Below are 25,587 nucleotides of genomic sequence, written 5' to 3'. Positions count from 1 at the left end.
CTTGAGCCCTTGGTATCAATTGCTCATTTTTTCCCTTCTCCTCCTTTCCCTCCCTCATGAATCCTTGATAATTTATAAATTATTATTTTTTCATGTCTTACACTAATTGATGTACCATTTATTTCTTTTTCATAATGTAATCAATAGAAGACATCCTAAGAAAAATGGTTACAGGTTGAGAGTTTTGGAATAGCTCAGGTTTCCTTCATTCTTATTATCTTTCTTACTTATCTTGTAATCTCAGCAACACCTCTCTGATAATGCCCCTTTTGCTGTCATGAGAATGTTCTGAGGCTTAATCTGATGTGGAGAGCCTAGTTCACACTTGGCTCACAGTGCTGAATAAATGCTATAATTACAGGGTGTCAGCTGGATATATGGAAGGAAAGAGCAGAGCAAAGCCTAGAAGTGACCTCCTCAGGGTAGCGAGAGACATAGGGAGAATGCAGCAGCACCAGCTTAGTCCTGCCACAGCGCTGTCCAACACATGATAATGAAAGCTACACAAGCAATTTTAACTAGTTTTACATTTTAGAAAGCAAAAAACAATCAAACAAAATCAGGTGAAATTCATTTTTAATATTTTATTTAATCCCAGTTACCCAAAATATTATCATCTAAAACATCATCAATATAAACATGTTAACGAGCTGTTTCACATTGTCTTGTACTATTTGCATCCAACGTGTATTTGTACATTTAAAGTACATCTCAGTTCAGATTATTCACGTTTCAAGGGTTCAATAGCCACATGGCTCACATACCGGACAGTGCAGCCTTCTTGTAATATTTGATTTTTAAAACTGGTACGCATCATCATAGGCTGCTAAATCATAGAAAGAAACAACCAGACACTATATGCTTCCTCATGAAAGACGATGCCACCATTTCATACAGTAGTCTGCCCCAAATTAAAAAGAATCTAATCTGATCAAGCCTCTAGATTCAATGGCCAATTTACAGAAAATACAGGAAAGGAACATGTTAAAGGACACCTCAAGAAGGCAATCAGCAAAATCCAAATTATGGGAAGCTCTTCAATTTAGTAAATCAATTTTAAAAAATTTACAGGGGATTGTAAAAAATGAGAAAAATGTCCATGCATTAAAAAGATTGAAAGGACATAGCAGTGAGCTGCATTGTATGGCTCTTGTTCAGACTAAGTGAAATTAACAAAGTTTTATGCTATTTATGAAATAATTGAACATTAGCTATTAAGAAATTGCTTTCTTTTTAGTAATTTTTATAGATCCAATAAAGCTTTTAGAGTTTATTACTTCACTTATTTAGATGTAACACACTGAAATGCTGAAGGATGGAATGAAGGCTAGGATTTGCTTGACAAGTCAGCGGTAGGAGAGCTGGCAGCGGCGAGATAAGAGACTGCCAACGGCCTGCTGATGTGGACTGAGAGAGGAGGACACGGAGACTACACTATTGTTGCTATTCTTTCACAATTTTAAATTTCTGCACAAAAAAAAAGTTGGGGGGGGGATCTACCAGGCATATGTACTAATTTTAAAAGTATCAAAAAATTTACAAGAGTACAGGTAAACTGAACGTCCAAGCAAGTATCAAGTCAATGTGTGATAACTTTGCCCGCGCAGAGTCCTTCCCTCATTGTCCATCCTGCTAACCCCTCCCTGCCAGGAATCAACCCTGGCGCTTGGCCCGTGGCCCATCTCCATGGCGGTCGTCTTTAGAGAAGCGCACGGTCACAGCCGACCCTGGCGAGTGGCGGGTGGGCTTGAACCGCTGAACGTGCGGTTAGTAGGGAGTGTGTAAACACTGCATCACCTGGACTCTTTGACAAACGAGTATAATCTAAAGGATGGACTCTCAGGAAAATCTAAGGCAGACCCCAAAAGGTAATTCAAGACACTAGTCAACAAAGCTGGAGAACTTTCTTTTATTCTTGCAGTTTTATACCAGGAATTCAACATTTAATAATCCATTTTCCACAATGAACCCTTAAATTGTACACTGACATCCTTTAACTCCTTAACTTATTTACCACTCTCCTTCAAGTCTGAAGAAAATTATTAATTCATTGAGTTCCACAGACAGCACAGTCCCACTGAGATGACATTGAGCCTGAACTCCTCCACTCATATCAGAATTAAGAACAGCCAGTATCAAACTGGCCCGAAACCTGATTGTGTTCTTGGCTCAGGATATCTATAGTAAATTTGTGAAGTCACACTAAAACAGAAAAATTAAGTAAGGGATGTATGTATTATAAAATTTTTTTCACAGTACAGTAAAAATTAACATTGAAAGTTTACCAAATTTTAACCATATAATAGGTGTTTTAGCCAATTAAAAAATTTTAAATGCTTGATTAACTGTGACTCAATTGCAAATAACTTCATGTAGGATCTTTTTTTTCTTTTAAAGTTTGCCCAGCCTTTTAAAATGTTTACAGAATTAATATAACTTTTAAAACATCAAAATATGCTTGCTGTACATATTGCACTTTTCTGCTAGAACTGGGCTAGAGTCTTCCCTGGCAAGACACCAAAACTATTGAATAAAATATACTTTTAAATCAATAGGTACTTGATTATTTTCCCTGAAATCATCAACATCATTACCAAAATCTTCCAGGATTTTGTAAGATTTGATTCCTTAAATACAGCTTTAAAATTAAGTTAAAGAGGGAAAAAAGCCCTCAGATGTTTGACTTTTATTGTCCTTGTTCTGGTCCTTCAGTGACCAAAGAGGATTTAAAACAAATTGTGTTCATGTTTCCTGACTTAATAAAAAGCTACAAATCCAAATTTTAAAATTATATTATTCAACTTAAAAATTATACTAATCAAAGAGCTATAAATCTTGATATGTCTATGTCTGTCTATCTGCAGGTTCCTTAGAAACTTTCAAAATTTTTATAATTAAGAGGTTTTAATCAATGATGCAGTAAAATCAAACCAGGTAAGGAAAATTATTTTGCAAAAATAAAATCACTTCCCAAAGTGCTTGACAGAAACCAACTATTCATTTTCATTTGTGTTCCATTGAAGACATTACTGAAATCTGTCCAATGGTTTATTTCCAAGTGGTCCACTATGAAAATCTTCGGAATGTTCTAAGACTGGCTGTAGCTAGAGTTCTGACTTCCATTTGGACCCTGCTCTCCTTCACTGTTAAAGTGGGGAAGAAAGAGATTTTGTACCAATTACAAGATTCATTTTCAGCAGCCTGATTAAACATAATAATTAAAAAAACTAGTCTACAACAATTCCATAAAATACATGGCTGAATGTCACACAGAGAGGTGGGAAAACTCAGACCCAGAGAGTACCATTGATTTCATGCTTTTCTTTTTATGTAACTGTGTGTGTTCACACAGAACAAGCACTCTGGACGTCAGCGTCCATGGACACACACAAAACTTACAGTAGGGTTTGGGTCTTGTCATTACAGGTACCACTCAACACAGGGAGAGCTTTTTCTGAAGAAACGTCTATAAAACTAAATCTTACACGTAAAATCCTACTCCTCTTCAAATGACGATGACATTCAGAAAGCATTCTTCCAAACAAATTACTGTCCAGAGGCATAATAAAATTATGTAAATATAGCAAACCTTTTAAAGTCAGAAGGAAATTGTCCATGGACTTTCTTGGGAAATGCTTATTTAGAACAAAAATAACTAAAATGGAAAATACCAGAAACCAGAAACTGTGGCTTTACCCTGTCCACCATCATCTCGCAGTTCCAGGCCCTGCCACTAGAGGAGACTCCCTCAAGGAACTTCTGCAAAAAAATGCATCCAAAGGCAGCTGTTGGAGTAATTCCTTTGAAACAGCTCCTTGCATAGCGTAATCTTTCACAGGGTCAGCTTCTCGTCATCAGTCGCAATGGAGACACGGACTTTAATTAAACAGTAGGCTGTTCCTCTTGACGGTTAAGAGGGGCAGCTCTTCTTTTCTTCCCTTCCTTGGCCCAACCTTCCCGCCTCCGGAAAGGCCTTGATTGGGCACTTGGACAACGGAGCCCCAAGGGCCTTTACGATGTTCTGTTTCTGTTTTGTTTTTAACAACCTAGACCTGTGTCTGATATTTGTTTAACAATTTGGGAAAATAACAGGGCTGGCAGTTTTAGATAGGCAAGTTGGAAATCCATAGGTTACGTGTACGGGCTGCTAATCCTAAGGTCAGTGTGTCACACCCACCACACACTGCAGGGGATTTTGAAAGATGAGGCTTGAAGCTCCCTTAAGATTTACAGCCTGGAGACCAACAGGGGCAGTCCTACTCTGCTGCACACGGTCGTTCTCCTTACACGACAGCCCGCAGTGAGCATTTAGTAAAAGCCACATCAAGGCAGATGTCTTTTCGGGGAAATACAGCAGATCCTTGACATTTCTGAGCAATGCTTGAGGAGATCCTTATAAATCTAGGTACTTTATATTTACAAATAGCTCATATCTTTTTCTATAAAATGCAGTAGAGTATAACTATAATTCTAGCTGATGCTTTTAGCCCTTAATGATTCAAGAGACTTTGAATTAGTCATTTATAATTATATTCAGTTAAATCTGGCCACTAAAATAAGCAATACTATATTATTTTATTACTATTGTTTAACTTAAATTTACCTGATTCTCAAATGGAGGAAATGGTACTAAAAATTGTCAACAACGACAATGTTGAAGCTGTACAGGACATGCGGTCAATGCATGACTACTAGGAAATGTGCTCCACAGCGGGCCAAGGGCAGACGATAGCAAGTAAGCTATGGTGTTTGGTAAAAGGAATTGGTAAACCAGGTGGTAGAAAATCTGATGGAGGAAACCAATTTCTCTCTCAAAAGACCTTAAAAAAACCTTTCTAATTTATGAAGATTTCATTTAGCCATTTTATTTTCTAAATCTTCAACTTTTTATTAAACCAATTCATAAAGGCCTTTTTCAGTGCTCACTCATACCCTACACCATACCACGAATTATAATTTGTATCATTTTCAGCTATATCCATGAAATCTTTACCATCACTTGAGCATGTAAAATGTGAAACTTTTATTTCTCACATCAACTATATACGTACGGGATTCCCTTGATCTCATTCATTGTATCCTTCTAGGAACTTACTTCTTTGGGGAGCAATACTGCACCCCTGGCACTGGCCAAAATCAAAGTCAAGATCTTTATCATTGGGTTTATGTTAGTGGATGAGGGGCACGTGAGAATATCAATATCTATCATAAAATAAACACCATGCACTTGCACCTTGATTTTTCTCAGTGTTTAGTATTTTCTCCTGCCCACAAAACCATTCTTCTTCCACGAGCTTCTTCAGTTATAGAATTTTCTTCATCCTAGCAGTGTGGATAGATGACCCTGCATCTCCTATTTCCAGAGCACGTATGCTGAAACATAACTTTTCTAATTCTTGAACTAATTTTTCAGGGATGGATTCATTGGCTTTTTGCAAATTGTTAATTTATGAAAATGCTTGTACATGTTCTTGGTTCTTTTTGATGGACATCATATAAAGTTCCAGGTCAGCTCAATCAACTAAGAGCATTGGTAGTGAAATGTCAGGTAACAGTCTACAGTCGACAGTGGGGAAAAGAGGGCATCGAGACAAACTGACACGGAATTACTACCTAACCCTTTTCCTGGGATACCAAATACATGTCCTGATAGGGGTCTGTTTTACTGTCTGTACATTATGTAGCCATATGTTGAGGGATACCTGTAACAGGCCTGCCATTTTATTATGAAAAATTGCTAAATAGATGTGACAATATCAGTATATAGATCTGAGACATTCTCAACTCATGACACAAATTAATAAGCAACAAAAGCAACCATGCATCATTAAGTTTTAAAACAAAAATTTTTAAATGATATAAACACTGAGAAAAAATATGACACTGTACTATGAAATATGTAATTAAAATAAATCAATAATTAAAGCCAAAGAAAGTACCTGTTTGGAGGTGGTTTTGGTTTGGGCATCTTACTAAGAATAGTTGCCATCTCTTTTCTCTCATCAAAATTCTTCCACTGTTCATAGAGTTTTAAAATGACCCTGATTATTTCCAAAATCTAGATGAAAATATTTAAAAGGTTTTCAGTGGCAGGAACAATCAATATTAAAGTATACCTAAAGAACACATATCAATAGTAGGCATTTGTCAGAAAGCAGTGAAAATCTGGAGTCTGATCTTAAAGTACGAAGGTGGATTAGATAATCCCGATGAATCAACTATGTTAGCGCTTCTGCTGGCTTCTCAATTGTTAACATTCCTTACCCTTTCCATCCCTATCTGTCTCTTCAGTTAGTTCCCTTCTATCTACTGACATTAAAATATTTACTGTTATCTCAGAGACCATTTGAGCATATTACAAATACCGATCAATCTAGGCCTTGCAGAGTACACCATTAAAGAGGACACATCTCTAAGCCCAACAGTTTCAAGCAACTTAGGGAGGAATGCACACAAGCCCTTGTTGTTATCAACTATTCTACATCAGCTACAGTCCTCAGAATGGGGAGCTAGAGGTCAGACTTAATAAAGCTCAAAATTACTCCCTTTTCATTATCTAAATAGAGGTTATGTTGGTAAGGACTTGTTATTACAATTCTAGCAGAAAAGGTAGAATAAAGGGGGTCAAAAACCACTGTGCTAGGAGAAAGCTTCTGCTACCAAAAGTTCATAGTATTCAGTGGTTCCTAGGCACTGTAGCTTTAAAATAATTCTGGAACCGAGAGACGACTATTTTGCAGCCAATCAAACTAAAGATTTACTATCCTTTTTAATCCTAAGCCAATAGAAGAAATAAACTAAATACCCACTTAATCAACTCCTTCTCCCAAAAGCAGGTTACTTAATATTTATTAACCAACCAACTCCTTAGCCTGGTGAACATAATAAAAAACATAGATAAATGTGATCTTAGTTTTAACGTGTTCAAATCTATATTCAATTGAAGGAATTTTTAATTTTAAAGAATACCTTTTCCATGTCCACAGAAAGCTCAGCAAACCATTGTCTGGCATCTTTCTGCTGTACAACACAGGCCACATGTAGGCAAGCTGTTAAAAAAAAACCAAGAAACTACTGCTGCTGATTAATTGCAAAAAGGAATACCAGGACTTAACAACTAATGACAAGATTTTCACATGCACTGTTCTAATATTCTTTTTTAAAATTACGAGAGAAAGGAAGCAGGGGAGAACACTCGGAGATGTGTAAGAATTAAAGGCAACAGAGATAAATGCTGTTCTATCTTGCAGTAATGATAATCGATGAGCAGGCTGAAAGGGCCTGGGAGGGCGAGTGGGAATATATTCATAAATATATATATGGTCCTGAGGCAATATTTACATATCGGTATATGTACAATGTACTCATGAATATGGTGGAGCATACAGGGGGCAAAGTTAAGAAAATTCTTTAGATATAGGAGTTAATGGACCTGGGGGTTCAGGGCCATGATCTAAGAAGGCAATACAAAGTTCAAATAGTAAAACACAGTCCATAATAAATAAGGTTGTACACCTAATTATGGTCAATAACAACCGAGGTCTTCAAAGCCCACAAGGGAACATCTAAGGTGCAACTATTGGTCTGTGTTCAGAGGAAAGAAGTGTGAGGAAAACCCAAGACACATGAAAACAATTAATCCAATGGCCTAATGGACCATGCAAGTCTCATCTCCACAGCGATGAGACCGAAGTAGATTGTGCTCGGGTGGAAATCACACGAGAAAAGCCCTCAATAGAGTGAGAGAAAAGTGTGACACAAAATATCAAGAGAGACAGAGACTGGTGAAACCCTTGAGATGTTACACTGGGGACTACAATTAATGAGATGAGACAAAATGCGTATGAATCGCTGAATGGAAAACTGATCTGCTCTGCCATTCATATGCTGATAAATTTCAATAATTTTGACCATATTTTGAAATATCTGTAAGTATTACTGTATTAAATATTACTGTTTCTGCATCTTTTTTCTTTCCAAAAGTAACTAGCATGTCACCAATTACTTATAACTTAAAAAGACTGGAATTCAGTTTTGTAACCAAAACACTAAAGAAAATAGTTTAGGTTTATCCAATATAAACAAAGAGAACAAGATAACCATTACTTCACACTTCAAGCTGGTTCTAACTAAGCAGTCTGGTTGTAAAGTTTTATTATCTAGTTTGATTACTCATATGACTTAGCCATAAACAGTAGTAGAAGCCAGGGGCTTCTGTGAGACTAACCAAGGGAAACATATATTCATCTAAGGACTTACTTCGGCTCAGAATACACGAGACAGGCCCATGATGAGTTACATGACATAGTGAGTTACAATTACTATTGGAAGCCTAATTCTGAACCTTCCTCCCAAGCTCACAAGAATGTTCTGTTCCTATGCTGCACAAAATTACTTATAAAGAGATTTCAAAATAAATGCACAACAAAGCGAAGGGTGTGCGGGAGAGACAATTATCTTGATTTGTAAAGTTGCAATTTGTATTATTGAAAGGGCATATGCAAGGAAGGATTAGTTTATTACTTCATGAAACAAAGTACAATAGAGTGGAATTTATTTTTGGATGCGATCCCAATAGGCTTATAACAATGTAACTAACAGGCCAGTACACGCACATACCTAAAGCTATCATGAAAGGAGGGTACAGTAGGCAAAGATCCGTTCGATAGGTATCATTCACTATCCTCCTATAGAAATAGAAATCAGTTTGTTATTAAATGGAGAACTACCTCACTGGACTACACATTTGCCTCCAGAGAAGGCCAGACTTTCCATCTACGTACACATTTATTTCTTTCATATTACCGACGTGCACACATAAATGATAAAAATATCAAGGCAAAAAGATACACAAATACAATGGATAAACACATTTTAAAGGTTAGATTATAGCCAAATATATTTTAAATGTTAAAACCTTACAAAGAAATCATAATATAAAATAAGCACATTTTTTCAATTTATTAAAAAAGGCAAGAAATTAGATAGGAAACCAGAATTATATAACAAATCCATATATACTGAATAGCACCAAAAACTGTTCTGATTGTCTCAAAGATCATTTCAGTCTTAATTTCTATGGAAATAGACTGCTTTACAAAATCTTTTAAAATAAATCAAAATTTAACAGATATATTTATCCAACAACCAATTTATTTATTACTTTAGCATTTGAACCACTTAGATGTTATTAAAATTCAACAAGCAGTTACCTCAAACAACATAAATACCTTGGGGCACCAGTTTAATGACTCAAAAAATACTGTGCTTAATATTTAGTTGTCAGCCTTCCTAGTTAGCAACATGTTACACTATTAATAACTTCTGTTCTAATTACCATGCCAGGGGAAGCAACATGTCTTCTTGGCCCATGTCCTGCACATACTGGAGCAAAGGTCTATAAGGATGATACACTATCAAGCAACAATCCTAGAAACAGTTTAAAAAATGTTTATGTGTAAAAACAGATTTACCACAACACAAAACATTATCATTATCCGACTGATTTATAATTATCTATTGCAAAATGAATTTTTATAACTCATGCTTGCTTCCCTTCTGCTATTGTGAGCAAGCACTATGGCGGCCCTGAATCCTACGATCACGGTGAAGGCAGTGCTCTCTCTGAGATATACCTTGGTACATCGGTTGGCAGTCAGTCAGCATCCATTCATTCCCTTAGACTCAGTGTCACATCTGCAACACACTGAAACCTCTTATTAGCCTACAATTCCGTAATTCCCAACTGTAGGAGCAGAATTCTGCCAAAGACATAACCTATCTTTAAATAACACCGCACACATACACAATTGTGCAAATAATTTACAACGGTTTCAGGTCCTGACTGATTTGCTTTTAATCCTTTTATTAGTTACTGACTGCAGAACAGAATAAACTCCTCATCTTAAAGAGGATATACACATTATTTTTACAGGCTTCAGACAGAATATAGGGTATGATGCTACTAAAATTTAACCACCATGTATCACTTGGATAATTTAAAAACAGATCACCCTACAATATTTATTTATATAAAGATCTGACTTCATGAAATTAGAAAATACTAACTTTTACTTTATTAATCACAGGAATAAAGTACACTTACCATTAGTTCTAAAAGATAAAATTCACATTCTAATACCTATTTGAAAAAAAGATGCTCAATCAAATGTCAACATCACACAACACAACAATATAGACATGTAGTTTATCAAAACTTTTACTAAAAATTAAGAAAACAAAATCAGTAATTAGAAACAATGCACAATAAATGACTTAGTGATAACAGTAAAATCCCCAAGGTGGTTAGGTGGGCGCCCAGACAGGCCACCATCACTATGAAGGCCTACAAAACAGGGAAAGCTAGAAGCTGTGTAAATCTAATTCAGCGCCAAAGTCTGTAGTCTTAGGACCCACACCACCATTTCTAGTAGACGACTCATATCTACTCCGATATAAAATGGAACTGGTAAAAAAAAAAAAAAGGAACTGGTTTACATATAGTTCTGACAAGTAGTTTTATTTTATGTAATATACTTACATGATTCATCCTATAAGGAAACTCCTTTGGAAAGGCATATGAAAATCTAGTTTTTACTGCAGAAAGCAAAACAGAAAAACCAACTTAAATAAAGAAAAATAGGAATATAAACCAAAATCCTATTAGCATATTATAGATAATTAGGGGGTAAAACTAAATTATAATAAGTAAGAGATCCAGGTTCTGTTCGTTTTCCCAGAAGGTGAAAGACTGAGTGGTAAAAACTCTAGGCCACTTCCTATCTATATTAAAATTAAAAACAAAAGCACAAACCCACTGTACACAGTCCATAGCAATATAGGATTTCCAAGGCCATAGATCTTAGGGGATCGAGTACAGTCTCATCTTTTTCCTACAGAATGACTAGTGGGTTTAAACCACTAACTTTTCAAGATCAATCCCCATGCCCTCCTTAAGGTCACCAAATACCAGGATACGAAAAATCATTGGCTTTTATCCTTTCTGAATACCTCTGCAACTCTAGAACAGTTAGAAGGAACACAGTACGCCTACGTTCACAGACATCTTTTGGACAATGATATATAATACTACAAGGATAATACATAAAATACAGTGGCAGTGGTTATCTGAGATTCAAGGATATAAAAATGAATCTGCATTTTCTAAACTCTTTATAACGAGTAAGCAGTTCTTTATTCAAAGATGCAGGCATTCGTACTAATCGTATTAGTCACCGACAAAGTCCAAGTAAACTGTCACCCGCAGTCTCAAAGCGTCTCAAAAGAGTGTCCACACACACACCTAAGTACAAACTGAATAAACTGTATCTGAGCCACTTCCCTGAAACATTGCATTTGGACAAATCAATGCTGTCAGGTTTCTAGGGAATCTATGACTTGAGTCTTTCCTTTTGTCCAAAATTTAATTTCACTGCGATTAAATAAGAATTTTTATGCAAACGATTAGTCTTGTAAACAGAATGTCCTAAATCATTTATTTCGGTCGGTAGCACCTCTGGAGAACTGAAATTTAGAAAAACCCCTAACTACCAAAGGAGTGACAGGTTAACAAAAGGTGTGCTGAGTTTCAGAACCGCACCCCGGCTTTTCCTCAGCTGCAGTCCCCGCAGGCAAGCTATGTCTTTCTCCAAGGAACCTGTGTGTGAGTTTGAACCACTAAGCTTTCAGTAAGTAGATGAATGTGGAAGCACTAACCGCCCACTGAGCAAATTAGGAAGTTTATATTTAATCTTTCCTTTCTCCTTCAGACAATTCACTGGGAAAAAAGTATTCATTAAAGTCTCTGAGGTTTCAAATCCCTTTGCTGTCAATAAGGATACAAGTAAAGCAGGTTATTTATATACACACTCCTCACATACCAACTTGGTTAGGTTCCAAAGACCAAGTGGTTATGCAAAAATCAGTGTCATGTGAAAATAGAGGATGACTCCATCCGATCACAAATATGAAGGATAACTACATCAATAGACAGCACCAAAGTACATCACCACTTTTCTGTCACATCACCGAGACTCATGACCTGGTCAAGCTGACACATAGCTTTAACATCAAAGCTTTACTCTTGATGTTAATGTCAAAAGTACGTTACAAATGCACAAAATAAGCAGTACTTTTACTATTATCATTCATGTAAAATGTTGGATAGCAACATAGTTGATCAGAGGAGTAGGTAGGTGCTGTGCTAACCAATCAACAAAGTAAAATCACCATCTCTGGTACTTAATATAAATCTACTTGCTTATCCCCTCAAATATGACTACTAAATCAGAGGTCAGATTTCCTGATGCTGTCAAATTCTCCTCTACCCTAAAATTGTTCTGCGTTTTAATTTCTTCTTTCTTCTGACATGGAAGAAAATGTATTCCTCTTCTCCACCACTATCCCTACTCCACTCATGCTTTGATTTTCCCTACACCTACCACCTTTAATCTTTCCTTCTACAATAAATCTGTTCTATACTTTCTAACATATTTATACTTCTCTTAAAAATTAAAACAACCAAAAAAACTACCTAATTCTCTCCTATGCTTTATTTAAGTGTTAATTTTACAGGAAAAACAAAGAGAATATTCTCTTTCCCATGTAGTTTCACTGATTATTAACATCTTACACTAGTTTGTTGTAATCACTAGAACAACGTTGTTGTTTTGGTGCCATTGAGTCAGTTCTGACTCAGAGACTATGTACAACAGAACAAAACACTGCCTGCCCAGCCCTGGGCCACTCACAATCGTTCCTATGTCTGAGCCCATTACTGCAGCCATGGTGTCAAACCATCTCGAGGTTTCTTCTTTTTCACTGAGCCTCCACTTGACTAGCATGCTGCCCTTTTCTGATGCAAAAAAAAAAACAAACCAAACTCACTGCCAGTCGATTCTAACTCATAGCGACTCTACAGGCCAGGGAAAAACTGCCCATGGGTTTCTGAAACGGTAACTTCAGGACAGATAGTCACATCTTTCTCACTTAGAATGACTCATATTTTAGAACTGTTGACTTTGTAGCCAGCAGCTCAATTCATAACCACACCAGCGGGGCTCCGTCTCTCCTGATAACATGTCCAAATCACACAAGACAAAATCTCTCCATCCTTGCTTCTAATGAGCGTTCTGGCTGTACTTTTTCCAAGACGGATAGGTTTGATCTTCTGGAAGTCCATGGTACTGTCAACATTCTTCTCCAACTCCTTAAATAGACCAATTTTATTTTTGATTGTCCTTATTCATTACCCAGCTGTCACATACATATGGGGTGGTTAAAAAGACCATGGCCTGACCCTAGTAACCACTAATAAACGCATATATATGTATGTATATATAAGTATATATATATGAATGACCATGGCCTGACCTTAGTAACCACTAATAAACTGATTTTATATATATATCTGTATATCTATATCTAATGCTCCTGGTCAGGAGTACCTTAGTCTTCAAAGTGCTATCGTTGCTCTTTTATACTTTAAAGAAATCGTTTGTAGCAGATTCACCCAATGGAACACAGCTTTTGACCTCTTGACAGCTGCTTTCATGAGATTTGATTGAGGATGCATGCAAAAGGAAATCCTTGACAAATTCTATCTTTTCTCCATTTACCATGCTGCTCTCTACTGGGTTAGTTGTGAGGATCTGGGCTTTCTTTACACTGAATCGTTACATTCAGAAAACCACACAAAAAGCGAACGTCTTTGGTCTTCATCAGCAAGCTAGGTCATGTCACCTGCACACCACAGGTTGGTAGCAAGACTTCCTCTCATCTGATGCTCTATGTATGCTTTTTCCTATGTTGCAGCTTCGCTTGTAGAGGAAGGAACTGAAGCACACAGTAGTTCGCTATTTGTTCAGTTTGTCACAAAGAAAGCACCAGAGCTAAAATGTGGGCCCAAGCATTATGGGTCTAGACAACGTGCTTTAAATTGTATCTGATAAATAAAATAGCTTATGACAGAACTTCCCAATTCACTGGAAACCAAAAAGTTGGTTTGGGTTTTTGGTATTATTACAGTATGACCATAATAATAAATAAATTTTGGCAATAGGTCTCTTACTTTTTTGTTTTAAAATATACCTAACTAAAAACTCTGTCATGTGAAAGTTTGCCACTGAATAAAGGAGACCAAAGAATCAGGGCATTTGAATTACAGTGGTGGCAAAGAACATCGAAAATCCCATGGACTGCCAGAAGAACAAATAAATCTGTTGGAAAAAGTATAGTCACAGTGATCCTTAATGTTGAAGGCCATTAAGACTCAGCCTTGAAACGGCTGAGAAGTCTCATGACCTATGTGTCAGTGTTTGCTGATTTCTTCTGTGACTTTACATTTTGAACAGACTGTTAAGAACGACAAGAGAGTAAGCAAGGTCTGGGAAAAACAGGTGGTTTAATTTTCTCAAGGATGTCTGGCTTGGCAGAAGATAAGAGTTGCTATGTGTATCAAATGTGCTTGCTTAACAATGAGATAATTAATCCTGGGTTGTTTCTGCATGGATATAAAGTGTGTAGAATAAACTCGGGGCTTCAGTATTCACGGTTGCCCTCCCAATACTTTCTCTCTTTTTTTCCTTAAGCCTCACTCCCTCTTTCAGGACTGTTCGACTCGTCGGCTGGCTCCGACTCCTTAGAGGCAATAATGGTGAGGCTTTGTCTCAAATACTTTGGAGATGCTTTCAGGAGGGATCAGTCCCTGAAAAGACAGCATGCTTGGTAAAGCAGAGGAGCAGCGAAAAAGAGGAAGGCCGTCAACAAGAGGGATTGCACCAGTGGGCTCAAACCTAAGAACAAGTATAAAGATGGTGCACGACCGAGCTGTGCTTGGTTGTTTTGTACATATGGCTGTTATGTGTCTGAGCAAACACTAAAAACAACTTAAAAACACTTTGGGAAGTGACACTAACATAAGCAAATAAAGAACGTATTACCGGAGACCCAAGGCCCAAGTGTCGGCCAATGGAGATCCCCTCATAGAGGCGGTTTAGGAGAGGAGATGGGTTAATTAGGGTGCGAGGTAGTACTGATGAAGAACACAGCTTTCCCCCAGATCCTGGATGCTTCCTCCCAACTACCATGATCCGAATTCTACCTTGCAGGGCTGGATAGGGCAGAGGCTGTACACTGGTACATATGAGGGCTGGAGGTACAGGGAATCCAGGGTGGATGATACCTTCAGGACCAAGGGTGTGAGGGGCGATGCTGGGAGAGTGGAGGGTGAGTGAGTTGGAAAGGGGGAACTGATTACAAGGATCCACATGTGACCTCCTCCCTGGGAGAGGGACAGCATAGAAGGGGGGAAGGGAGACTCCGGATAGGGCAAGATATGACAAAATAACGAGGTATAAATTACCAAGGGCACATGAGGGAGGGGGGAAGGGGAAGGGAGGGGGAAAAAAAAAAGAGGACCTGATGCAAGGGGCTTAAGTGGAGAGCAAATACCTTGAGAATGATTGGGGCAGGGAATGTATGGATGTGCTTTATACAATTGATGTATGTATATGTATGGATGGTGATAAGAGTTGTATGAGTCCCTAATAAAATGTAAAAAAAAGAAAAGAGGAGAAAAAAATGATTAGGGCAAAGACTGTACAGATGTGCTTTATACAATTGATGTATGTATATGTATGAACTGTGATAAGAATTGTATGAGCCCCTAATAAATTGTTAAAATTAAAAAAAAAAAGAACGTATTACCTACTATGAAGAGATAAACACTGGTAACATTCCAGAAGAATCCCTTCAAGTTGTCACAATTTCCAAGAATTCAGTTTTCTAGATACCAATTCAATATTGGCATTTTAAATTCTATGGCAAAACTACTTATGAATCTCCTATACTTAAAAGAAAAAGATATGAAATGAAAAAGAATTTATACACAGAATCTGACAATCACATTCTTTTTTAGAAAGGGGGATGATCCAAAAAGATGAAGGTCAGTAATGTGCACCACAAATACAAGAAACAAACTTTCATTCCTTCTGTGTGGATGGAGCACTAATCCACCAATTGAGCAACCTGTGGCTTGAGACCATTCTGACTCTGGGAGTCCTAACGGACACACTAGAACTGTCCCCTAGGGCTTTCAAGGCTGTAAAATCTGCACAGAAGGGGGCGGCCACATTTTTCTCCCATGGAGGGACTTGTGGACTTGAACAGCCAACCCTTGTGGTTAGCAACTGAATGAAGTGACAACAACAAAACAAAACCCAAACCTGCTGCCATTGAATCAACTCTGACCACAGCAGCCGTACATAAGGATGTCTGAGGCTGTACGTCTTTACAGGAACAGATGGCCCCAACTCTCTCTTGGAGGGGCTGGTGGGTTTGAGGTTAGCAGTCCAACGCTTACCCCACAGTGCCACCAAAGCTCTTTAAAAGAAAAGTCTGAATTATCTTTAGTAACCGTATATACTCAAGTATATGCCCAGTACTTCAGCACATTTTTGATGCCGTTTTAGATACCTCGGCTGATATTTGGGTCAGCTTACACTCCAGTATTTACGGTAATTTTTACTTCACTTACAAAGATGGAACATTATATTAACACTGTATATAGTGCATTACAAATGTTACAGTATTTTTTAAACAACATAATCTTAGTTCTTTTAATAGCATGCCATACAAATGTTACAGTATAACCATATTTCCTGTAACAATGTGACTCATATATAGAAGGAGTCCTGGGGCTTAGAGGACACACTTGGGGCTGCTAGCTGCAGGGCCAGCAGTTAGAAACCATCAGCTGCTCTGTGGGACAAGGAGGGGCATGCTACTTCCATAAAGACTCAGAGTCTCAAAAAAAAAAAAAAAGAGTCACAGTCTCAGAAATTCCCAATTCTACCCTGTATGAGTTGGTATGGACTGGATGGCACTGAGCTTGGCTTTGGTTTTACATGCACTAAAACCCAACATTTTAGCTAAAAAAATTAAGGCCAGAGGTAAAACTTGCTAAAGGTTATGCTACTTAGAGCTATGTAGTCAGTCATTAGGAAACAAAAAAATACAGTAAAATTAGGAGACAAATGTTATTCTCTACGAGCCAGCTGCTCCACAAGAAGATGTGGCAGCCTGCTTCCCAAGATCAGAGCCTTGGAGACCCAGGCTCTGCCCTGTCCTTTAAGCTAAGGTTTGGCAACTAGATGGCAATGGGTTTGCTTTTTCAAATCACAAAATTAAGAGCCATTAAGTTGATTTAAAATTTGTTTTATTGCTACCCACTTTTCTCAGAAATATGAAAAACAAAACAAAACACAGGGAATCCAGGACAGATAAACCCCTCAGGTCCAATAATGAGAGTAATCACACTAGGAGGGTAAGGGGAAGGTAGCGGGAGAGGGAGGGGACCAATCACAATCTACATATAACCCTCTCCCAGGGAGACGGACAACAGAAAAGTGAGAGAAGGAAGATAGCAGTTGGTGTAAGACATGAAAAGAAATAATAATTTATAAATTATCAAGGGCACGAGGGAGGGAGAGTGGAGGAAAATGAGCTGACACCAAGGGCTCAAGTAGATAGAAAATGATGATGGCAACACGTGTACAAATGTACTTGACACAATGAATGTGTATATGGATGATGATAAGAACTGTACGAGTCCCCAATAAAATGATTTAAATAAAATCAAAGAAAAGAAAAATTTTTTCTATCTTAGAGATATTAATTTGTTTTTTAAAAGTAACTTCACATTTTAACTTTATTTTTTGACAAAAACAACTATATAGGTACCTTAAGGAGATTTAAACTAAACAAATCTCTCACATATCTAGTAACTGAAAAGCATCTATATTCTACTGAGCTTCCTTGACAATTATTTCTTAAAGCAAGATCTACTTTTTTATACTTACATACAGAAGTAGCAGCAGCAATCAACCTTGTATTTGAGACTACTCCAAATTCCTAAAGAGAAAAACAGGTGAGATCATGTGCATATTAGCTCAATACACCAAAAGGTATTTGAGGTCTATTCAAAGCAGAGTATTTTCTGTGCTCCTACCAGGTTTATACCCTACTCATCTTGTACCTACTTTAAATTTAAACTGCTTAAAAAAAAAATCTCTGAATGTATTAACTACTCCTAAAGCTACTAGAATTTAAGAAAAATTTAAAAGTTTCAGCATTTAATATCAATGAAAGGTACTAAATTAGAAACCAAGTCCTAAAGTATCAGTGCTAATTTCTGCACTTAGTTTCCAAAACTTTGTGGATCTACCTTTAATTTCAAGAATCAACACAAACTATGCTTCCTATTCAATCAAACTTGAAATAAAAAGGTACCTCATAACATTTAATACCAATGCAATTAAAATTTATCTGAAAAGGATAAATTTTAACATTACCAAAAAGAGCTTGAGTAGATAAAAAACTCTTTTTGCAAGCAAAGAGACAAAAACACCCCACCCTAAGTCTAACAATTCTCATTTCCCTTTTAACTGAATATACTATTTTATAAAAACAACTTAGACTCACCTCACACATATTGTTTCATTTCCTTTTACATTAACCTTACAAAAAAGCTAAAAATCAAGATTTGGTTCCTTATAAATATCCAATCTATTCAATGACTTTTAACCTATATCTTTATCCTACATGTATGCATATGTGTATACATATTTATTTATATTTACACTTAGACCTCCAACCATAACTAAAACTAAAACCTTATACGCCTGAGACATCTTCTTAAATGCAATTCTTAAATATAATCACAGAAATAAATAAATCATAGGTGCAAAACAAGAAATACTATTATCAAATCTGAAAATACAGGAATTCAAGGCAAATTATTCTAAACAAGGCAAATGCCTACTGTAGATCCATAATTTATACCTAAGCCGCTGCTTGAAACTCATGGGAAATGACTGCACACTTGGGAGGCTATCTCCCTGCGGGTATCAGCCATCTAGAGCAGTCAGACCCTACTGTCTGCCCCACCCTAGGTGGGGCCATCCCTGCTGATAAGGAGAGTGGATTGCTCCCCTGAAGACAAGGTCAAGGCAACTAAATGAGGACCAATGTTAGGCTGCCATCTTGAATCTCTGGTCCACCCATCTTGTCACATGTATGCCTTCCCTTCCTATTGCCTGTCACACAGATGCCTATTGTACAGTCAGTCTCTTTTATGTATGTGGTTACCTATAATCAGGGGGGCTAGCCTGTCCCCTAAATGTACATAAGTTCTGATTGGAAATATATTCTCTTTCTGCGAGGACCTGGCTGCTGAGATCATGGCCATCCGGGAGGTGAGCAATGACATGCCCTATTTTGTCTAATGGCTCTTTAATTTTACGCCTCAATTACACAACCGCCCCTTGGACCCATTTGACTGTGGGGCTGGTACCCCACAAAAGCCTTTATAAAATATTTTTCTATTACAGAATTTAACAAAACTAGATCGACCTCCATAAATTACCACATACTTTAAAACCTCTACTAGAAATCTTTTACTATATTTCTCGGCCTGCCGGACACGGCCATCTTCTGGAGCCACTGGTGGCGGGGTCCCTGAGGCCCGCGGCCATGGCGCCCCCAGCACTGTGCAGGTCCCTGATGCTGCCCCCTGCCCCTCTGCTTGCTGAGTGTTGCGCTGCTGGGCGCCCAGGCCCGCGCAGAGCAGGCGGCCGTGCCAAGAGTTCGAATTCATGCAGCGCGCCCTGCTGGACCTCCGGAAGACGGCCTAGAGCCTGGATGCGCGGAGAGATACCCTTCTGGATACCCATCTGCGGCAGGCCGAACGCCGGGCCCTGTGTGCCTGCTGGCCGCTGAGGACTGCCGGCGGGGTACCTACTGCCCCTGGTCAATAAACACCTGCCTCCACAAATATATAAATATATCTATCTATCTCGTATTTTCAGGATTCCTCGGTTACTTTGCTCCCCATGCTGCCCTGTTGCACTCCCTTCGTGGTTCACCCCGCTGTGCCTGGGCACACTGGGTACGCTTTCTGCAGTGTCTCCAGTGCTGAACCCCTTAGGGCTATGGGTCTGTGGTGAAACGTGCCTTGTGGTGGGGCCAGTCCTCGCTGTGCAGTCAGCCTAATTCTTGAATGAATCTATATAACTATAAAACCTTTGCTGTCTCACACATAACCAATGCAATAGTAGGGCCCCACCATCGAGCAGATTCAACTCACTGTAATCCTATACCAGTTTTCCAAGACCGTACATCTTATGCCTCATCTTTCTCCCTTGGAGGAGCCAGTGAGTTTGAACAGCCAACGTTGTAGTTAGCAGGTCAACAGCCCACTGGACTACCAGAGATCTTCTATATAGCTACCATTCCCTAACCTTCTTTGTATTTTCCCTATGGATTGTAGGTGGCCAATCATCAGGAGGCAGGGAGTGGAGACAGAACAAAGGAAACATGTGGGGAAGGAGGACATCTCAGGCTATAGTAGAGGATCTTAGAGGCAGCAAAACCAATCAGTTGAAAGTATCAGGTCAGAGGCCAGACTCCCACATACTGGCTATGCCAACTACCAGCTGCATGATGTTGAGCAAGTTATCGAACTTCTCTGTGCCTCGTTTTCCACATTGGTAAAACAGAGATAACCAACACTTTGTACCATAAACTATGCTATGAGGATTATTTATTATTTGTAAAAGGACTTAGAATAGTGCTTAGAACTATAGTATATGTTATATACACATTGGTTAAGTGAATAAAGATGTGTCTCTTTAATCCTATACTAGTATTCTGTAAATCCTATTTCAATATTTTGCATCCTATTCAGTATTTCAGTATTTTGCATAGATCACCATGTATTACTATTTTTACCACAGGTAGTGTGAAAACTGAAACAGATTAAATAATATACATTATTTATACTTTCATGAAGAATAGAAAATTATGTCATTACCTCTACTTTGGATGCCAAAAACACACAAGTAGGAGCCATTAATACGGGATCTATACTTTTCAGAGAATACCTAGAGTATTACAGAACAAAGTTAAAAGTCATTTATATAGAAAACATACTGAAAAAGTCAAGATAATGCTGTAGAAAAAACATGCTTCATTTATAAATGACTCATCCACACTGATTAAGAATTTCAAGTACCGAATATACTCATGCATAAGCTGAGTTTTTCAGCACATTTTTAATGCAGTTTTGTGGTAAAATTAGGTGCCTCAGGCTGATATTTGGGTCGGCTTATACTCGAGTATAATACAGTAGACATAACATTTCCCAGAGTAAAATGAAACAGCTTACCTGGCATAGAATCTCTTGAAATAGACTGTAGCAGTGGCAATAACTTGCTGTCTTAATTTAAGATGTTCACCTAATGCCTGAATAACTAAAAGAAAAATTATATACTTTAATAAATATTTCTTCTAAAATCACTATATTAGCATTACATAGTAACTTCCAAAGGGGAAAAATGTACACATGCTACAAAACACTACTTGCAGATCCATGCTGAAGCAATGGGAATTAGAAATTTGTTAAAAAGTCAATTCTAGCTCCTGGCAATCCTATGTGTTACAAAGTAGAACAGTTTTACAAAGCAGATCGCCAGTCCTTTCTTCTGTGAGGGTACTCTGAAGTGGGTTTCAATCACCAACCTTTAGATTAAGACTGTGCTACCCAAATTCCGAAGAAAAACCTCACTGCCATAAAGTCAATTTTGACTCAAACTGACACTATAGGATAGAGTAGAACTTAATCTGTGGGTTTCTGAGACTGTAACTCTCTTATGGGAGTAGAAAGTCATATTTTCTGGGGAGCGGCTGGTGGTTTTAAACTGCTGATCTTGTAGTTAGCAATTCGCCATGCACCCAGAGACCTTTACAAATATCTCTCACTTGCTCACTGCTGCTCAGTCCGGCAAGCCTATACATGGGCTAGAACTGCTCCTGTAGGTTTCCAAGACTGTAACCCTCCCCCGGAGGGGCTGCTGGTTTCAAACTGCCAACCTTGTAGTTAGCAGCCCAACTCGTAATCACTACAACACCAGGGCTCCTAAAATACGTATAAACATACATAAACAAAATTTAAATTTGCACCTGGAAAAAATTATTCTTGATTAAGGCAGATATTTCCTCTCGGAATATTTTCAATGCTTTTCATATTGTCTGATGACCATTGATGAAAACATTAGATACCCATCATATCAATAGGCACCCCGGGGGCACATATTACATGTTACACTGTTTGTTAACTGGAAGGTCAGCAGCTCAAAACCACCGGCTCCTCCCGAGAGAAAGAGGAGGCTTTCTAGTTCCACAAAGAAACCACAGGGGCAGCGCCATCTGTTCTATGGGGTTACTGGGAACCAGAATTGACTAGATGGCAGTGAGCAATCAAACACGATAGACCTAATACTTTAAATGATTTCTAAAAAACTGGAATGAATCCTTAAAACTGAGAAGTAGGTTTGTAAAAGAGTACATTGCAAACTACCATGTGTCAAAGCCAGGACCTTTGACCCCAAATTTCTTTCTTCAAAACAAAACTGTAAATCAGGAATGGCCAATCCAGAGCCCATGTTGTTGTGGCTCGATGCCACTGCGCTGGTCTGACCCACAGCAACCCATGCACAACAGAAGGACACACACTGCCTGGTCCCGCGCCATTTTCACCGTGGTCCCTATGCTGGAGTTGACTGCTGCAGCCAGTGTCAAGCCAACGAGCTGATAAAGAAGGTCAATCCATAGAATAACGGACTTATCCTTAATGTACTTTGCTTTAGTCATCTTTAATTTGGGTTTTAAAATGAATTATAATGGTTTGGGAAATTAACACATTCAAATTGTCTTGAATGCCTGTGACATTCAAGAGTAATTAAAACTTTCATATCAATTAAAGAGATATATAAATTATAAAAGAACAGCACCTGAATGGATTAAAAGTTCATCATAAATTTACTTGCTGCTAGCAGCCCAATGCATAAACCACCACACCACCATGGCTCCCAATTAGTTTGACAGGTATCAAATATTCTCATCTTTATTCAAAAAATAACATGAAAAGTATTGAAAATAGTCAGATGGCAGCGGGGAAATACCTATCCTTCATCTGCTTTAATAGAGATTACTAGGAGTAACATCACAAAGAATAATACAAAAATTTTTTTAGTTGAGAACTAACCAAATGAAAGGAAAAAATTACCATTTGTAAAAAATATTTGTAGTTTCCAATACTCTTCTTCTGAGAGAAATTTTAAGTCCTTTTGGCGCTCCTTCAGAAGGTCTTGTTTATCCAAAATCCATTGCAAACTGGAAGAAATAAAGACATTTTCATCAAAAAGTTAATGAACTAAGTCACAATTTTTTAATCTCTTTAATTTTCTTAAATTGAGATTGGCTACATCCTAAAGATAAAATATACTGATTTCATTATATTATTTTCTAGATCTTACGTAACTGTATTTTCAGTTTCTACTTTGATACAATAAAGCATCCAGAGTTGGTTTTGTAGTTTTATTACATGCATTCAATCAGCTAGCAAATACCGACTTAAAGCCTTTCTAGCCTTAAAGAAAATAACTTTAGTGCTGCTTCTATTTTCTTGACTATACTGTGATTTGTTTTGTCCTGGAATTAACCTGAATTTTCTATTTGCTTTTAAAAGGGTAAATTCAAACACATTTAAGAAGTTTTACTCAAAGCTACTTGTATACAGAATAAGCCAAGATGGCTTGCATATAGCTCAATCCACTAAATTTAAGATTCCATTAAGACTCGTCAGTCTTCCTTTCAGATTTATCATTATTTCATGTCAGCTTTCCTTTTACCCAAATCTCTGATATGTAGCTAAGGCAATATCCTTTCATCGTCTTTTCTCCTCCCATAAATTGTTAGAGTTGTATCTCATAATTGCTACTTTTTGGAAAGACGTAACTCCATCATTCTGAATGGAGTGAAGCGAGGTGAAGTGGCTCCTTCCTGCAAGACTATCTGACCTGGGAGGCAGGGACAACTTCCAAAGTTACTTTTACACTTGCACAGTGGGGAACCACACACACAACTGTTTCCATGAGGTCAGTGGTAAGTGAAAGCTTACTGGGAATGCTCATCAAAAGAGGGCAAGCTTTTTTTTTTTAGCTGAAAAGCTGCATTAATTTCTGACAATCAACAGCTTGCTTCAAAGCTTCTTCCAAAGCTTCTAAGATTTTGCCTGCTCTCCACTATGTTTTCCTTATGTTAACTTTGTCCAAGCAAATATTTCAATAAGTAAAAAAACACTGCAAAATGAAAATGATATATTAAAACTTTCACAGCATTTCACCTCGACAGAATCACTTTTTAGAAGAAATGATTTATTCTATAACACCAATCCAGACGTTAATATGCTCCTCCTTCCATTCAAATTTCCCATTTTGTTCTGAAATGTGGCAGAAACCTGCCTTTCTGAAAAATAAGTTTCCAAGCCCACTGTTCCTTTATTCCTACATACGGGACCACAAAAAACCCCAACCAACCAACCAACCAACCAAACAAACAAACCGTAGAGAGGCGGTCACAGGATCAAAGTTAAAAGTAGCTATTAAGACTCTTAAGCTTTAAAAATTATTTGCAAAAAGCTAGTTAGCATATTCGTTCCTCGTTCAACTCTCCAATGAAGTCTATTCGATGTTTAATTAGCTCCATTATCCACCTTCTTGGCCGTAACTAAATGAAAATGTTTTTACTACTGCTCCAGCTGTTCCATGGTCACTAACAGAAACGAACTTTATTCATGACAAGGCTGAGGAAGCTGGCAGACAAAAATCATTGGGGAAAAACAAAGAAAAGTGATACATACTGGGGGAAAAAAGTGATACATACTGAAAGCACCTGTCATATCTATAACCTACCAACTTAAACCTCCATCTATGTATAAGGTAGTGGCAGGAAGCAGTTCGTAAGCAGAAATAAGCCCGACTCGCTCTTACCGGATTATGAAAAACCCATTCAAGACAGTGAACGACAAAAGACCCCCGACGCCGATCCTCTGAATGATCTCGGGCAAAAAAAGGCCACAGCAGTCCCGAATAGCTCACAGCCCAGAATCCAGACACACTGCCCACACCTGGGCCCATCACCTTCTCCGGGCCCCCACCTCTGGGCCTAGCTAATCCAAACACTCGAAATTAAACTCCCTAGCCCGCCTGCCTTCCAAGGAGACTGAGCCCCTTCCTCCAGCCATTCCCGATCAGATCACCCCTCGCCATCTCCCGAAAGCAGGTCAGGGGCCAGGGAAGCCGGAGCTGTCTCCAAGAGCGCATCCCGCTCAGGGGGCCGGGCCAGGGGCCGGGCTGCAGGCCCCGTCTTCAAGGGCCCCTACGGGCGGGCCCTGGACAGGAACCTCGGGGACTACTCACTAGTGGGAGCTCTGCCAAAAGTTCCCTGCCATGGAACACAGCTTGTCCTGATGAAGAAGCACCAGCCGGCGGAGCGACCCGCGGAGCGACCATAGACCCAGCCCGCTCGGTACCCGAGCTCCGTGACTGCAACCAGCTCCACTCCGCTCCGCGGCGGCGACGGCCGGAGGAAGGGGATGGCGCCCTAAGCTCTTGGATGCCGGCCGGCAACACTGCTGAGCACGCCGGTTCCGATGAACAAAAGTTCCGGCCCGCCCCGCGGCGGCGGAAG

General features: G+C 38.5%; 1 protein-coding gene and 1 pseudogene across 2 annotated transcripts; one reads left to right on the top strand and one right to left on the bottom strand.

Annotated features, from left to right (window-relative positions):
- Positions 1–580: 580 nt before the first annotated feature.
- Positions 581–25,569, bottom strand: CCNC (cyclin C). Of its 2 annotated transcripts, none has more exons than XM_075554733.1 (12): positions 25,317–25,363; positions 23,123–23,229; positions 21,224–21,308; positions 20,870–20,939; positions 17,859–17,910; positions 10,541–10,596; positions 10,106–10,141; positions 9,338–9,429; positions 8,620–8,687; positions 6,970–7,049; positions 5,940–6,058; positions 581–3,143 (listed from the first exon to the last, which is right to left on the bottom strand). In XM_075554733.1, the coding sequence occupies exons 1-12, from the start codon at positions 25,346–25,348 to the stop codon at positions 3,089–3,091; spliced, it is 852 nt and encodes a 283-aa protein (XP_075410848.1). In that variant the 5' UTR covers positions 25,349–25,363; the 3' UTR covers positions 581–3,088. The 2 variants fall into 2 exon arrangements, with proteins under 2 accessions (XP_075410848.1, XP_075410847.1); XM_075554732.1 differs by lacking the exon at positions 581–3,143 and adding an exon at positions 3,151–3,759 and having other exon boundaries at positions 25,317–25,569.
- LOC142453087 (NELL2-interacting cell ontogeny regulator 1 pseudogene) lies at positions 19,531–19,814 on the top strand (annotated as a pseudogene).
- Positions 25,570–25,587: the final 18 nt, after the last annotated feature.

Source organism: Tenrec ecaudatus, chromosome 7, assembly GCF_050624435.1.
Source record: "Tenrec ecaudatus isolate mTenEca1 chromosome 7, mTenEca1.hap1, whole genome shotgun sequence".
NCBI classification, from domain to species: domain Eukaryota; kingdom Metazoa; phylum Chordata; class Mammalia; order Afrosoricida; family Tenrecidae; genus Tenrec; species Tenrec ecaudatus.
Note: the sequence above shows the minus strand (reverse complement) of the source record. Positions and strands in the feature narration are given on the sequence as shown.